Source organism: Hyperolius riggenbachi, chromosome 8 (genome assembly GCF_040937935.1).
Source record: "Hyperolius riggenbachi isolate aHypRig1 chromosome 8, aHypRig1.pri, whole genome shotgun sequence".
Lineage (NCBI taxonomy): Eukaryota > Metazoa > Chordata > Amphibia > Anura > Hyperoliidae > Hyperolius > Hyperolius riggenbachi.
Window position 1 is genome coordinate 84295562 of NC_090653.1, and position 17886 is coordinate 84313447.

Below are 17886 nucleotides of genomic sequence, written 5' to 3' on the forward strand. Positions count from 1 at the left end.
AGTCAATGAGGCAGGCAGCGTGACATAATAGCCCTGGTACCTAGCGGTGATACCAGGCCGTAAATGAACACAACAGGAGGTCCCAGACAGCGGTCGTGCAGCCCACATCGTGTCCAATACACAACTGGGACAACACAGTTTTCAACCCGGGCACCTCAGAAAAATTAAACCTTTTTTTTTTTTTAATGGTTTTTTGGTTTTGTTTGTAAAACAAATTACACAGATATAGCTATTTTTTGACGTAATAGCTGGTGGCAGAGTGGCAGCAGAAGGTAAATCTGTGTACCCTGGCAGTGGGAAACACAGACAGACAGCAGAAGGGCAGTACACAGCAGCCCACTGTAGGTGTAAAATGTGTGGCTGCAGGCGACGTAATAGTCAAAGACAGTGAACCAGGCTGGCTTAGTGAGCAGGAGCCAGGAGGTGGTAAAGGGTGGTAAGGCACATTAACGATGGTTCTTAGCCAGTTCATGTCCCCCTCTCGCCGACAACAGGGGCCAGGAACTCGCCTTCCACCCACGCCTGGTTCATCTTGAGAAACGTCAGTCTGTCCACAGACTTGTGAGACAGACGTGAGCGTTTCTCGGTGACCACACCACCAGCTGCACTGAAGCAGCGCTCGGACAGCACGCTGGAAGGGGGGCAGGACAGCACTTCCAGGGCGTACTGCGCCAGCTCGCTCCAGATCTCCAGGCGCTTGACCCAATACTCCATGGGATCAACAGGGGCATCGCTGTCAAGCCCGCTGTAGGACCCCATGTAGTCAGCCACCATGCGGGTCAGGCGCTGGCTGTGACCGGTGGAGGATGCTGCTGCATGCACCTCCTCTCTAGTCACTGCTGCCGGAGCCTCTACAGTCCTGTAGAGCTCGTGGCTGAGAGACAGCAGGTCTGTGGGGCGCTTGCTGCTGGATGCAGGCACCTGCTGCTGCCTCTGTGCTGGCTGCTGGACAGTGGGGGTGGAAGGCTGGGGGAAGGCTTCCTCCAAGCGCTCAACAAGGGCCTGCTGCAAGCTCCTTATTTGTTGCGCTGGGTCTCCTCCTGCAGGCGGCAGGAACTGGCTCAACTTCCCCTTGAGGCGTGGGTCCAACATCATGCTGATCCAGATGTCCTCCCTCTGCTTCATCTGGATCACCCTGGGGTCTCTGCGCAGGCACGTCAGCATGTGCGCTGCCATTGGGAAGAGGCGGGCCACGTCTGCTGGCACATCGACGGCAGTGCTGCTGTCCTCATCCTCCTCCTCTGCCTCGTCAGCCTCATCCTCTCTCCACCCCCGCACCAACTCAGCTGCACTGTGCTGCTCCCCCTCATCAGCAGCAAGGTCAGGGACCTCCACCAAGTCCTCCTCCTCCTCCCCCTCAGAGGTGGACTGTGCAGCTGCTTGCCGCTCCTGCTGGTCCAAGGCTGCCGCTCCCTGTTCCAGCAAAGCATCGAGGGCCCTGTTCAGCAGACAAACCAGGGGCACCCACTCGCAGACCATAGCATGGTCCCTGCTCACCATGTTAGTGGCCTGCAGAAAGGGAGCCAGCACTAAGCACACCTGCTGCATGTGCCTCCAGTCATCATCGGGGACGATGGACGGGATGTTGCTGGTCTTGTCCCTTCTCTGAGCGGCGGAAACAGTGGCCAGGGCAAGGTACTGTTTGACAGCGCGCTTCTGTTCAACCAGACGCTCCAACATCGCCAGGGTGGAGTTCCAGCGAGTCGGAACGTCAAGGATCAGCCGATGGCGTGGCAGATCCAGCTCCTTTTGCACGTCTTCCAGGCTCGCACAGGCTGCAGCCGAGCGCCGGAAGTGACGCACAACGTTCCTTGCCGTTTCCAGCAGTTCGCCCATCCCCTGGTAGGTGCGCAAGAACTTCTGCACCACCAGGTTCAGCACGTGGGCAAGACAGGGGATGTGGGTCAGGTTTCCCCTGTCTATTGCGGCAACCAGATTGGCCCCATTGTCGGCCACCACCTCTCCGACTCTGAGGCCTCTGGGGGTCAGCCAAATCCTCTCCTGCTCCTGGAGTTTGGCCAACACATGGGTTGCCGTCAGCTTGGTCTTCCCAAGGCTGACCAAGTGCAGCAGCGCTTGGCAGTGGCGGGCCTTCACGCTGCTGCTGAGGCGGGGGGTTTGGCCAGGTGTGCCGGAGGATGGCAGAGGATCGGAGGAACCTGCTGCAGTTCCCCTGACCCTGCGGGGTGGCACCACCCACTGTGTTGCTGCTGCTGCTGTGCCCGCTGCTGCTCTCCCATCCTCACCCCCTTCCACCAAGCTGACCCAGTGGACAGTGAAGGACAGGTAGCGGCCTGTCCCGAAGCGGCTGCTCCAGGAGTCCATGGTGACGTGGACCCTTTCACCAACCGCGTGCTCCAGCCCTCGCTCCACATTGGCCATCACAAAGCGGTGCAGTGCAGGAATGGCCTTGCGGGAGAAAAAGTGTCTGCTGGGGAGCTGCCAGTCTGGGGCTGCGCAAGCAAGCAGCGCACGAATGTCGCTCCCCTCCTGCACGAGCGTGTACGGCAGGAGTTGGGAGCACATGGCCCGTGCCAGCAAGCCGTTCAGCTGCCGCACGCGACGGCTGCTGGGAGGCAGAGCCCTAACCACCCCCTGGAAGGACTCGCTCAAAAGGCTCTGGCGTGGCCTTTTGCTGGCACGGGAATCAGCAGACACAGCGGAGGAGGCCACTGAGGACTGGCTGCCAGAACAGGCCTTAGTGTCGGCGGCAGGAGTTGCAGAGGGGGGAGGAGCAGTGCGTTTCCGCACTCCTGCTGGTGCTGCTGGAGGAGCAGGAGGGCGGGTGGCTGCTGTTGCTGCTGCTGCTGAAGGCTGTGCAGTGATGGGTGTGGTGCCACTGCCAGCACCAGATGCCTTCAGCCTCTGGAACTCCTGATGCTGGTGGAAATGTTTCGCAGCAAGGTGGTTGATGAGCGAGCTGGTGCAGAACTTTAAGGGGTCTGCACCTCTGCTCAACTTCCGCTGACAGTGGTTGCAAGTGGCGTACTTGCTGTACACTGTGGGCATGGTGAAAAAGCGCCAGATTGGTGACAGAAACATCCCCCTACGGCATGGAAGCGCTGCTGCCTGTCTCCCTGTGGTGGTTGGGGGTGGGGCTTGGGGGGCTTGGGTGCGGCTGGTGGTGGTACTGGCAGATGCTGCTGCTGCTGCTGCTGAGCCTGAGACACCAGCAGGCTGTGGGACCTGCCTACTGCTGCTGCCAATGCTTGCAATGATGCGCCTCCTTGCAAGGCCCACAAGAGCATCCTCCTCCTCCTCCTCAGAGCTGCTGAGGACGACATCCCCTGGAGGTGGTGGCACCCAGTCTCTGTCTGTCACCGGGTCATCAACATCCTCCCCCTCCTGAAACATGTCCTGCTGGGATGAGGACCCCCCAAACTCCTCTCCTGATGCATGGATGGGCTGCTTGACTGTCGCCACAGTCTTGCTGTCCAATCCCTCATCCCCCAAAGTGCCCATCAGCATCTCCTCCTCAAGATCGCCAACAACAGCAGCCTGATGGTGCCTGGGGTAAAAATACTGCTGAGTGACAGGTCGCCAACTTGTGACGGTGAACTGGCCTCCTCCCCAGACCCTGCTGGGCGGCTGCTGCGAACAGGGGTGGTGGTGGTGGTGGTGGTGAGGGTGGAGGCCTCGGATGCAGAGCTGATGGCGGGCTGCTCATCCTCCGTCATGAGTTGCACCACAGTGTCTGCATGCTTTTCCTCAATGGGACGTTTCCGACCCGGCTGGAGGAAAATCGGAGCAGGTGCTACACGCTGCTGCTGCTGTGTCTCTGCAGCGTGAGTTGCAGATGCTCCTGCTGGGCGGCGCCCAAGGCGTCCACGGCCAGTGGCTATGGGAGGAATGTTAGCCACTGACGCTGCTGCTGCGGAACTGTGCATGGTGGCGCGGCCGCGGCCTGCCACAATGCTGCTCCCTCTCCTCCTGATTCCCTTGCTGCCCTTCCCCTTGCCCAAACCACACTGGCTGCCACTTCCAGACATCTTCGATGTTTTGGGCGTATAGACAAAAGTTTTTTAAAAGGGCGGGTGAAAAGTGGGGTACTTTAATGGAGTGGGTTGGTGGGTGAGGTGACTGAGTGAGTGTCCCTAGTACAGTAAGTAAGTAGTAACAGTCAGGAAGTACAACTAGCAGTTACAATAATCAGTAGTAATCACAAGTAAATTTAGTGTGTGTACACTACAGACAGTGAGTGCACGCACGCGCAAACACGCGCAGGAGCTAGCCTATGAACAGTAACTGAGTGAGTGTCCCTAGTACAGTAAGTAAGTAAGTAGTAACAGTCAGTAAGTACAACTAACTAATTACAATAATCAATCAGTAATCAGAAGGAAATAGAGTGTGTGTAGTGTGTGTACACAGACAGTGAGTGCACACACGCAGGAGCTAGTAGCCTATGAACAGTGACTGAGTGTCCTAGACTCCTAGTACAGTAAGAGTAAGTAGTAACAGTAAGTACAACTAACTAATTACAATAATCAATCAGTTATCAGAAGGAAATAGAGTGTGTGACTGTGTGTAGTGTGTGTACACAGACAGTGAGTGCACACACGCAGGAGCTAGTAGCCTATGAACAGTGACTGAGTGTCCTAGACTCCTAGTACAGTAAGAGTAAGTAGTAACAGTAAGTACAACTAACTAATTACAATAAGCAATCAGTTATCAGAAGGAAATAGAGTGTGTGTAGTGTGTGTACACAGACAGTGAGTGCACACACGCAGGAGCTAGTAGCCTATGAACAGTGACTGAGTGTCCTAGACTCCTAGTACAGTAAGAGTAAGTAGTAACAGTAAGTACAACTAACTAATTACAATAAGCAATCAGTTATCAGAAGGAAATAGAGTGTGTGTAGTGTGTACACAGACAGTGAGTGCACACACGCAGGAGCTAGTAGCCTATGAACAGTGACTGAGTGTCCTAGACTCCTAGTACAGTAAGTAGTAACAGTAAGTACAACTAACTAATTACAATAATCAATTACAATAATCAATCAGTTATCAGAAGGAAATAGAGTGTGTGTAGTGTGTACACAGAAAGTGAGTGCACACACGCAGGAGCTAGTAGCCTATGAACAGTGACTGAGTGTCCTAGACTCCTAGTACAGTAAGAGTAAGTAGTAACAGTAAGTACAAACAACTAACTAATTACAATAATCAATCAGTTATCAGAAGGAAATAGAGTGTGTGTAGTGTGTACACAGACAGTGAGTGCACACACGCAGGAGCTAGTAGCCTATGAACAGTGACTGAGTGTCCTAGACTCCTAGTACAGTAAGTAGTAACAGTAAGTACAACTAACTAATTACAATAATCAATTACAATAATCAATCAGTTATCAGAAGGAAATAGAGTGTGTGTAGTGTGTACACAGAAAGTGAGTGCACACACGCAGGAGCAGCTAGTAGCCTATGAACAGTGACAGTGAGTGTCCTAGTACAGTTACAGTATATAACTACAATACTAATACAATCAGTAGTAAAGGACAGCAGAAATACTGGTATAGAATAGAGAGAAATAAACAGAGGACAGGAGGACAGCTGCCCACACAGGCAAGGCCCTGAGGCCTAAAGCTGTAAGCCTGCAGCAGCTGGCCTGTCTCTATGTAACACAAAAGCTACTAACTAAAATACAATGTCTAACTAACTAACAACAATATAGGTGTGTATAGGAGGTGTATGTGAGCAAAAACGCTAGGTAAATGACCACAATAGAGCTCTTGCTAAGCCAAAGCACAAAGGAGCAACTCTCTCTCTGTACAAGTCTCAGGCAAGCACGGAGAAACGGAACATGGCGGCCGCTATTTATAGGGTAGGGGCTGGCCAGGGTCCCCCTCTGTGATTGGCTGCCGTCAGAGGGCCTGGGAGCCCTCTGATTGGCTCTAAGGACATCAATCTGGGCTATGACGCTATTCGAGCTCGGCACCGAGCTCGAATAGCGCCGTTTGCTCGAATAGCTCGAATAGTGAATGGGCTATTCGAGTGTACTCGAATAGCCCATTCGAATAGCTACAGCTATTCGGAGCTCGAATACCGAGCTCGAATAGCTGGAAAAGAGCTCGAATATTCGAGCTACTCGAATATTCGAGCTCTGCTGAGCACCACTGCTGTAAATGAACAATTCTCACATTGCTTACTGCCACTATACTCACATACTGTCCTTGACTTGTAATATACACACTGTCTGTTCTTGTATTGTTTTTGTTTGTGTTTGTTAAGCAACTGCCAAGACAAATTCCTTGTAGGTGCAAACTTACTTGGCAAAAATAAATTGATTCTGATTATCCCTAGGCCTAGGACCCACTAGCAGCGCTTTCTAAGGCAATGATCACATTATAAATTGCCAGCGCTATTGCAAGCGGTGAGCGATTTATTGAGATTTTTTTTAAATGCTTTTCCTTGTGTTTTCTAAGCGCTTTTGCAGAGTGATTCTTTTTTTCACTTCCTGACATCAATAAAATGAATAAATACAATGTATTTATTCATGAAAGCGCTCAGGAAATCGCTATGCAAAGCGCTTTTTAAGGCGCTTTGCGATTTCCCTGTACCTTCCATTGAGCCAAAGCACTCAGAAAATGGTACAGGTAGCGCTTTTGGAAGCGGATCACAATTGAACCGTTCATATGTAAACATTCTCATAGGGAATTATTGCACAAGTGCATTTAGGGTGATTTGTAAAATCGCCAGTGCTTAAAAAAATAAGCACATGCTCATAGGGCTTGATTCACTAAAACCGTGACAACTGATGACGGTCGCGCTAGCGTTTTGCGCGCGAAAACTGTTACGCATGTTATAATGCATGTAAACCACTAGCACGACCGTGATATCAGTTATCACAGTTTAGTGAATCAAGCCTATAGTGGGAACAAGTCCTTAGTGTAGTGTAGTGGGGGTGTCTCAGCACCTTGCAGGGAAAAAAATATAGGAGACAAATACGGGAGCCCAATAATGTAGTATATTAGTATGCAATTGAAAAAAGGAATTTCAATAAATTGCTACTCACAAAAGGAGGTTGCAAGGGCAACCAACCGTAGGAAGCAGGTGGAGACCATAAACCCGACTCCACTCGGGGTAGTCCCAGCCGGGACCTGGATGTGGTCGCTCTCCTTGGAAAAGTAGGGACAGGTGTCCACTGTGGGGCACCCACAGGTGGTCTGTCACCACCCCTCAAACACAGATTGTTTGGGGGTATAGCTATGCACAATTAGAGGTAAAGAGGCACCCTGGTTGAAATAAAAGCATCTAAAATCAGCTTAAAATCGAGGAAATAATATGAGGTGGCTTACCTCAATAACGAAATCCTTGTATATGACAAAAGATTTTTATTTAGCACAGGCAACGCGTTTCGCAGGTCCAAGCTCGCTTCATCAGGCCAATAAAAGTGCCAAATGCACAAGTCGATATGGCAAAGGGAGCCTCTCTGGACCCGCGAAACACGTTACCTGTGCTAAATAAAAATCTTTTGTCATATACAAGGATTTTGTTATTGAGGTAAGCCACCTCATATTATTTCCTCGATTTTAAGCTGTTTTTAGATGCTTTTATTTCAACCAGGGCGCCTCTTTACCTCTAATTGTGCAAGTCCTTAGTGTGTGTGATTTTAAAAGCTCTTGCTATCTGTGTGATCCCACTTAAGGGCCCATTTCCATTTGCGAATGGGAGCTGAAGGGATGCGATGCAGCTACGCATCACTTTTGCTCCCATTCGCGTCACTTGCGCATCCCCCAATGTGGAAGTGAATGGACGAGACGGGGGCGGAGGCGGCCATGCGAGAATCTGCAGCTTGCTGAAGATTCTCTGATCACTCCGCACCTCTCCGGATAACCAACACGCAATGGAAACTTGACATACTTTGGTTTCAGTTTGGCTGCGGTGCAATGCAGCTATGTAGCCGCATTGCACTGCGTGTAGTGGAAACAGGAACTAAAAGATGTGATTTTTTAAAAAATATTCCCCATAGGATTAGGTTTGCAAGAGCTTTTCAAATCACAAGCCCTTAGAAAAGTGCTGCTAAAGGGTTTCAGGCCAGAGTGATAGTTATGTAATACATTCATCTGTTTTCTAACTTACTTTTCTATGTGGGGGAGGGGTTGTGGTGTCACAAAGGTTAAAAATGTATTATATTTTCATAACACTGTTAAAATGTATCATTGGTGGAACAATATATTGTACACGATACCCAGACAGAACACCAGCATTCTACTTTTTCTGCTTTGTTGTATTGGAAAGGACAGAATCATAACAATTGAGACAGTTGTAATGTGCACACTGCTACCCCAAATGTAACCCTTATACTGCCGTGGACATCTATAGTTGTTCTGTGATGTCGCAACCATATTATACTGATGTCTAAAGGCCTTTTAGTACAAAACTACTTCTGCCTGCAGCGGACGGCTATAAGCATTTTCCAGTGGCGTAGTTAAGAAGCTGTGGGCTCCAGTGCAAGTTTTACATGGGGCCCCCCAAGCACTCTGTACATAACAATTGATACGGTGCACCAAAACCAATCAAGTACAACCATAGTGTCAGAGGTGCAAGAAATGGATGGGAAACAATGTGTTAATGATCAATACAATTTAAAGCATCTATAGAAGGGCATATTACCAACACAGGACCAATAGAGAGCCAATACTGTGGTTGAGGGGGGCCCCGAGGGGCCCCCATGCGGTCGCAACCTCTGCAACTCCTATTGCTATGCCACTGGCATTTTCAATTCCCCCTCAATCCTGTGCCGCGGACATCATGCGTTTAGTTCAAAGCAGAGATGGGCTTAATTGCTTTAGGTGTGTGCATGGGAGACAGGGGGTTAATTACCCAAAAGTCCGCTGGCTTCTATGTGTGATACGTCTGGAACTCGTCCAATTGGACGCGTTCCACGACTCACTACCACGCACTTCCTCCTTCCGGCTTGAAGGAGGAAGTGCTCGGAAGTGAGTCGTGGACGCGTTCCAGATGTGTGATACATAGAAGCTGGCGAACTTTTGAGTAATACCCCTGTCTCCCATGCACACACCTGAGGCAATTAAGCCTCATTTTAATCATGAATTCGAGTAACTACCTACTCATGAGCCCATCCCTGGTGCAAAGTTTTGGCTCAGTGCCAAGGTTCTACTTTACTTGAAAGATGCAAATCATTTTAAGCTGATGCAGAATTATGCAAATGTTACTGCAAATCTGTGCAGCTTGGAAATGGACCAATCAAATGCTTTTACTGCAAGATTTGGTTAGTCCATTTTACAATAGATTTTAATATTAATTAACATAATGATTAGCATCATTTTCAATCATCTCAAATGTATTTTCCCATTAATGACATCCCTACTGACTAATGTGGACTTTGCGAAATGTAGATTTAGGCAAGACATTTATTACACAATTCAAACATAGATGGCACTATTTATAGCTTTTTTTAAAAAAATGTTGCTGTGCCTAAGGGTTAAAATCCTCAGCTGCTCAGTTGTTATCTTCCCCTAGTCATATGCCCTGCTCCCCCTCCTATCAGGCTATCAAGATAATTACATAGACGCTCCCAAATACCTCAGTTACAATCAGAGCAGTGGCAGTAGTGTGATTGCCACTGCTGTTTGTAGATACCTACAGTGGCGTACCTACCATAAGGCTTCAGGTGCTCACAGCACTGGGTGTAGCCATGGCTAGGGGTGCCACTGTGCTGCTCAGTCACTGTGTTCTTCCACCTGGGACCTTTTTTCATAGTTTGGGCAACATTCAGGAAAATAGCAGCAGGCAGTGCATGGGACTGTACTACTTCCTGCACTAGATGGCACGCTTTCTTTCCCATGGGCAATGTGTCTGCTCACTCTCTACACTCAGTGAGCGAATGTGCAGAGCAGCAGGGTGAGTAGAGAGAATGATTGCTGTGCTGCAGCTGAGGCATTAGCAAGGAGAGGTGACAGGATGTGTTTAGTGCTTCAGAAGTTGCCTGCCAATTGTAGCCATGTGCACTGGCTGCTGTAATACCAGAGTACCCTAGACTATTGATTATTTATCCTGATCAGAGTAATTAATCAATAATGCAGGGTATTCTGCTGTTGCAGAAGCCATTAAAGCGGAATATAACCCTGCATTTCAACTTTGCTCTAAAACATTATTTACAGCATATTATATGCAAAAAGCATTTTTTTTTTTTACTAGACCAGCATTGGAAGGGTTAAACACAGAGGTTTTAAGTTCCGAGCAGACGTTCAGATAGTTACATTCTATTTAGTTATATGTATATATTTAGAAATGTTACACACTCTTTGGCTGTCTTCCAACTCCTTCTCCGTGAGAGAGATGAGTCACAATAAACACTTAGATACATTTGTGTAAACAAAAAGTATCTAACTCAGCTTCGGATGCGTCTGCAAAAATCTCCAGGGACTTTAAAGCCCTGTGTAACCCTTCCAATGCTGGTCTAGTAAAAAAAAAAAATGCTGGTTGCATATAATATACTGTAAATAATGTTTTAGAGCAAAGTTGAAATGCAGGGTTATATTCCGCTTTAATACAGGTGCTGACAGCCGACTTCTGTAGTGAGCAGAGAAGCAAGCTCCAGGCAATTTAGATTAGCTTGATTGCAGGTAATCGTATGTCTTTTCCCAGTTCCCCTTCCCACCCTGTTGTCTTCCCCATGGCCCTTTCCTCTTTTCAGATTTTAGTGGCTTCTTTTAACAGCATATCCCTGCCAAAGAGCACTGGTGATGTCTGCAGTCCTGGTGAGAGGTCTTCCTGCCATTTCTCCTCTCCCATCAGGCTCTCTGTCTTGTGCCTCTACCTCTTTATTCCCCCCCCCCCCCCATGCATCCCTCTCTTTCATACATCCTCCTTCTCTGACTGTCCTCAGAGAAGCTCATAATCTAATTGTACCTTAGTCATAGTATAATGTCCTACCATATTATTATTGCGTATTTATATAGCACTGACATCTTCTGCAGCACTGTATAGAGTACAGAGTTTCATAACAGTTAGCTCCATCCACATCCTGGTGACTAATTTTCCCCCCAAATCCCCCAAAATTTGCAGCAACATGCTCGGCACCCCAACTTGTCAACCCTCCCATCAAAAAACTGGTTGTTGGGGGGATGGTGTCTGTAAAATTGGTTGTTGAGGGGAGGGGGGTCTGTGATGGGGCAGCTCTTTTTTGCAGGCTGGAAAAGCAGTCCTGTCCAAACTATCCCCCTTCCCACATTAGCCATGCTACCTACCGCCATGAACTCAAGAGATATAGTAGGTTGAGTAGCAGACCAGCGAGATTCCTGCCCACATCCTGATAAGGAACGATGGTTTGTGGCTTCCGTCTTCTTCATTGCAGCCGGGCGGTAGTGAGGGTTTCTTCCAGGCTTCCATCTTCAATTGCATCCCACATTGCGTCATGTGACTATGCTTCCTCCAACCCAGAGGGAGGAAGCGCGGTAGTCCCATGACGCAGCGGAAGTCTGGTGTTTTAACCCTCTCTCACCCACCCAGCTGCTGTGGCAACAGAGTGAAAACGGATCCGATCGACTGGTGATCAGATCCATTTTCACTGATTAGTTTGTCAGTGTGAACCAAGCCTTACGTATTCGGTAAAGCGGAAACTGGATCCGTCTTACCAGATTTGTTTGGCTTTCATTCCTAATGTGAAATGGGCCTAAGGGTTTAGATGCAGTTAACAATAACCAATTAACCATTATACCTGCTGCTGCTTGATGAGGAAACAGTCAATATAATCCCGCGGTGAGTTGGGATCCAGTGTTTCTTGGTTCCTCTTCACTCTCTTTAAGATAAAAGCTTTCACTTTATCCATGTGAGTGTTTATTCTCTTGTGAGGTCCTGGAATATATCTCATGATGTTTGGGAGAACATCCATCATCTGGATAACACAGACATGGCCATTCAGTGAATATTTCACACAGTGTGAATAAGCAGCTCTTTTTATTTTCACTTTTTTAAAACCAGATTTCACAGTTATTTTGTGCTATAAATACAATACGGATATACACACATTATTTTGAATGGGGCAAAAACGGTGCTGGAAATTTGCCAGTGAATTATTATCATTTTTTATTATTTATTGTATTTATAAAGCGCCAACATATTATGCACTGCTAGATTACAGTTATAGCGGTGCTCAGTCACTAATTTGGGTGCCATCAAATAACAGAGAGAGATAAAAACAGTGTAATTCAGCTGCCTATCAGCGTTAGGCGGTTGGAAATGGGAAGGGGTTAAAAAACCCTTTTTGGAATTTTTTTATTAATTTCCTCAGAAACTACAAGATCTTTTGGGGAAAAAAATTCAGCTTGTTTCCACTTGTTTCTTGTTTGCGCGAACGTGTTTTCACGATTTACGGGAAAAATCTTCTTATTTTGCAAAAACATGCAGAATTTCTGTATAGATTACCGTATGTGAAATCAATTGATTTTCAAAATTGCATAAGCAAAATTGCACATAAAGATCATCACTATTTCTTGTCCCCATTGCAAAGATAACCCATTTTCTGTCCCTGATGACACAACAAGAAGTAATGCAATAATTCCACTGGAGAAACAGAGAACAATAAAAAAAACCTCAACACCTATTGTAACCCTTCCCCAAACTGATTTTTGAGTCTCCGTAAGGGCCTGAGCCCACTAACGCAGTTGTGTCTGCTTTTCGGCATCTGTAACATTGATGTGTTGCTAGAGATGAGCGTAATGACCTAATTACGATTTTGCGAAATTTCGCGTAATTAGTGTAATTACGATTATGGCCGTAAGTACATAATCGTAATGAAGAAGGATTTCGCGAAATTTCGCGTAAGCGTAATTTTCGCGTAATTTTCGCATTACAGTCGTATCATGCCGTAATTTCGCATTAAACGCTACCGTAATTTCGCGTTAAACCGTAACGCTCCGTATAATATAAAAAAGCCGCCGACTTTAAGGGTTAATAGCAAAGCCCCCTTAAATGCTAAGAGCCTCAAATTTGGATAATATATTAAGGAGATCAGGAGGAATAAGAGGAAAAATTTTTTTTTCAAAAAGACCTTATAGTTTTTGAGAAAATCGATGTTAAAGTTTCAAAGGAAAAATGTAAACATTTAAAAACCCGCCGACTTTAACGGTTAATAGCAAAGCCTGCTTAAAGTTTAGGAACACCAAATTCCCAGGGTATATTAAGGGGATCAGTGGGAATAAGAGTAAAAAATTTTTTTTCAAAAAGACCTTATAGTTTTTGAGAAAATCGATTTTTAAGTTTCAAGGGCAAAAATGTCTTTTAAATGCGGAAAATGTCAGTTTTTTTTGCACAGGTAACAATAGTGTATTATTTTCATAGATTCCCCCAAGTGGGAAGAGTTTTACTTACTTCATTCTGAGTGTGGGAAATATAAAAAAAAAACGACGTGGGGTCCCCCCTCCCAGACCTCTTTAACCCCTTGTCCCCCATGCAGGCTGGGATAGCCAGAATGCGGAGCACCGGCCGCGTGGGGCTCCGCACCCTGACTATACCAGCCCGCATGGTCCATGGATTGGGGGGTCTCGGAAGGGGAGGGGCAGCCAAGCTTTCCCCTCCCCCTCCGAGCCCTTGTCCAATCCAAGGACAAGGGGCTCTTCTCCACCTCCGATGGGCGGTGGAGGTGGAGGCCGCGATTTCCTGGGTGGGGGGTTCATGGTGGAATCTGGGAGTCCCCTTTAAAAAGGGGTCCCCCAGATGCCCACCCCCCTCCCAGGAGAAATGAGTATAGAGGTACTTGTAGTACCCCTTACCCATTTCCTTTAAGAGTTAAAAGTAAATAAACACACAAACACATAGAAAAAGTATTTTAATTGAACAAAAAACATAACCACGAAAAAAGTCCTTTAATATTCTTAATTAACCATTAATACTTACCTGTCCCTTTAAATAAATGATCCCACGCAATATCCTCGGAAATGTTCTATCAGTTACAATGTAACAAAGTTATTATGTAACAACTTTGTTACATTGTAACTACGCCGCACCCGACGCCACTCGCCGCTCAGCCGCCGCATACGCGTCCGTGCAGGACGCTAAGTCCCCGCAGCTCCCGCTGTCCACCCCGCCCACATCTGTCACCCACATGTCACCCACATGTGGGTGACATGTGGGTGACATGTGGGAGAGGCGGGGAGGGCAGCGGAGCCGGCGGGGACTTAGCGTCCTGCACGGACCCGACAGAGCTCTGAGCTATATAGCTCAGAGCTCTGAGAAGCATCTTTGTATTTGGGCTCCAAGGAGCCCCATTGGTCCTTAGCAGACCAATGGGGTTCCTTCAAATCAGAAGGAACCCCATTGGTCTGCTAAGGACCAATGGGGCTCCTTGGAGCCCAAATACAAAGATGCTTTCGAGAGCTCTGAGCTATAGCTCAGAGCTCTGTCGGGTCCTGCAGCGCAGACGCGGCGGCGGCGGTGAGTGACGTCGGGTGCGGCGTAGTTACAATGTAACAAAGTTGTTATATTGTAATAACTTTGTTACATTGTAACTGATAGAACATTTCCGAGGATATTGCGTGGGATCATTTATTTAAAGGGACAGGTAAGTATTAATGGTTAATTAAGAATATTAAAGGACTTTTTTCGTGGTTATGTTTTTTGTTCAATTAAAATACTTTTTCTATGTGTTTGTGTGTTTATTTACTTTTAACTCTTAAAGGAAATGGGTAAGGGGTACTACAAGTACCTCTATACTCATTTCTCCTGGGAGGGGGGTGGGCATCTGGGGGACCCCTTTTTAAAGGGGGCTCCCAGATTCCACCATGAACCCCCCACCCAGGAAATCGCGGCCTCCACCTCCACCGCCCATCGGAGGTGGAGAAGAGCCCCTTGTCCTTGGATTGGACAAGGGCTCGGAGGGGGAGGGGAAAGCTTGGCTGCCCCTCCCCTTCCAAGACCCCCCAATCCATGGACCATGCGGGCTGGTATAGTCAGGGTGCGGAGCCCCACGCGGCCGGTGCTCCGCATTCTGGCTATCCCAGCCTGCATACGGGACAAGGGGTTAAAGAGGTCTGGGAGGGGGGACCCCACGTCGTTTTTTTTTTATATTTCCCACACTCAGAACGAAGTAAGTAAAACTCTTCCCACTTGGGGGAATCTATGAAAATAATACACTATTGTTACCTGTGCAAAAAAAACTGACATTTTCCGCATTTAAAGAGGAGCTGTTAGGTATAAGGTCTCAGAGAAAATAAACACATATATCAGTAGCTAAAGATTGGCTGTACTTACATTACATATGCATTTCACTGTCCACGTTTGGATTTCACAGAATTTTTATATAGTATATGCAGAGAATGATGCTCCTGACAGCCCATGGCAGGTTCCATGTTTGTGAAGCCAAATGTGTCGTCATGTCCTGCCTGCTTCTGATCACAGAGGAGCTAGTACAGAATAACACAGTGTGCAGTGAATATTAATGAGCCATGTGGCTAGGAACAATAGCGGACTCCTGCAGAGTAATCTTCCAGGAGATTTATCTGTGCTGTGGCTGGACTGCGTTAGAAGCTGCTGAAACTTGATCCCGTCTTCTCCTTAGCAGCCGAGGGGAGGGCCCCAGAATGCTTTGCAGTATGGAATGCGGCTTGCGTCCTCCTTAGGAGCTTAGATGTGCTGATAAGCACACATTAAATGTAAGAGAGATCTTTATCTTTAGTAATGTCTTTTTGGCTTCTGTCTAAACTGTTTAACACAGGAGAATAGAGGTTTAAATTAGCTTCTGCAGCCTGACAGTTACTCTTTAAAAGACATTTTTGCCCTTGAAACTTAAAAATCGATTTTCTCAAAAACTATAAGGTGTTTTTGAAAAAAAAATTTTTCCTCTTATTCCCACTGATCCCCTTAATATACCCTAGGAATTTGGTGTTCCTAAACTTTAAGCAGGCTTTGCTATTAACCGTTAAAGTCGGCGGGTTTTTAAATGTATACATTTTTACTTTGAAACTTTAACATCGATTTTCTCAAAAACTATAAGGTCTTTTTGAAAAAAAAAATTTTCCTCTTATTCCTCCTGATCTCCTTAATATATTCTCCAAATTTGAGGCTCTTAGCATTTAAGGGGGCTTTGCTATTAACCCTTAAAGTCGGCGGCTTTTTTATATTATAAGGAGCGTTACGGTTTAACGCGAAATTACGGTAGCGTTTAATGCGAAATTACGGCATGAACGAAACGCGAAATTTCGCATTGAAAATTACGCTTACGGTATTTTCAATTACGATTTTAATGGCAATTTCGCTACGCTAATTTCGCATCGTAATCGCAAATTTCGCATGCGTAATTATAGTAATGCGAAATTACGAAAATTTCAGCTCAACTCTATGTGTTGCTGAAAAGCGGACACAACAGCGCATAACTGTTTTAGTGGGCTCAGGCACTAATAGTGATTTTCTCTCTGCAGTGACACCATAAGGAGGAGAGGAAAAAGGTTTTTTTTAAATAATGTTCTGCTCTATCCAAACCTGATCTATTATGTTTACAATGCTCCAAAATTGCAGATCTGATTTATGGCTTCTACTTTTCATTGCTGTATTAGTAAACAATTTTGAAGATCACCCCATCCTCCTCCACAAGAAGTACCTCCAGGGACATTTATTCTTATTCCCGGCTCTTCAAGTATTTTTAAATGAGGTTTAATTCCAAAGGTCACCTACCTGCCCCCAGGCACTGCTCATTTCTCTGAAGGTGAGACCAAACAAGGCAATAAGATTCTGAAAACTCTCGTTGTCGTATTCAAATCGGTTTCCAAAAACTATGGAGCAGATGATGTTAGACACACACTGGACGAGGAGGCTTGTTGGGTCAACATATTTTCCTGCACAAGTAATGTGAGATGTTAATTACGTTTTCAGATATCAATTTTGTCATTGTCATCTGTTCTTTCTAACGTCAAAAATTCAGCACCATCACTCATCTCTGTCTCAACTGCAAGTAAATCACACTGTTGGGACTTGGAGTATGCCATATTTGGTCAATGACATCATTAATTATGGTGACCGCCGGGATTACCAGAAGCCATAGTAAGAGAGTGTTAGGTATGTTGGGTGTTATTTTTGCCAAACGCCTTGTGAAAGGAGCATAGTTTGCGGATGGATGACATGCTAGTCTTTTTTGTCACAGGCATGAGAGTGTCCATTCCTTATAGTTCTTTCTGTGTATATATGTAAGTCCACTTTACAAAAAGTTGCCTGGATAAATAGAATCTATCGGGATTTTCAGTGGGAGGTATTTAGTTGTCTGGTGTCTAGCAGTAAATGAGAGACTAAAGGTACATGCCCACCAGGAGATGAATCGGAGAACCCACGGCGATACGACCCAACAAACAAGCTCTCACCGATCCATATTCCTACCGTGGGCACACGACAAGCACAAATGAGGGTTCAAACGATTGCGGCACCTTGTACGGGGTTCATCGGGGATCCACATGAGGTGATCTGCCATGACGGTCCTAATCACTGTGCAAGCGAAAGATCAGTCATCTAATCACGCAACATACCCACGTAGCGAAATTGCAGAAACAATTACTCGGTGTGGGAAAAGTCTTGCATCGCAGGAATAATCACAGCAAAAACTGTGCTGTGGGTATGGTCCTAAAGCAGGGGTCTCAAACTCGCGGCCCACGGGCCATTTGCGGCCCTCGATACAATATTTTGTGGCCCTCGCCGGCAAAAGCTTCCTTATAGTTTGCTTTAGTGCTCCCAAGTAATCCGCCGTGTCCCCACTGCTAAACAAGGGCTGCAGAGCCCCCAAATCGCCCGGGGGGCAATCCGCCTGCATTTCCTGGAAGGGGCAGAGCTTTCAGCTTTAGCTCTGCCCCTCCTGACGTCAATCGCCACACGGATCGCCGCCTCTCCCCGCCCCTCTCTGTGATGGAAGAGTGAGAGGGGCGGGCAGAGGCGGCGATGCGCCGCGATTG

At 46.9% G+C, this 17886-nt stretch overlaps 1 protein-coding gene across 1 annotated transcript in view; it reads right to left on the minus strand.

Moving 5' to 3' along the window:
- The window catches only part of LOC137528993 (cytochrome P450 2G1-like), a 76200-nt gene that overhangs the window by 20442 nt on the left and 37872 nt on the right, over positions 1–17886 (minus strand). Inside the window, exons 5-6 of the mRNA XM_068250842.1 lie at positions 16625–16785; positions 11676–11852 (exon numbers count right to left, since the gene is read on the minus strand). Of these exons, the coding sequence (XP_068106943.1) occupies positions 11676–11852; positions 16625–16785 (338 nt within the window). The remainder of the gene's footprint in view (positions 1–11675; positions 11853–16624; positions 16786–17886) is intronic.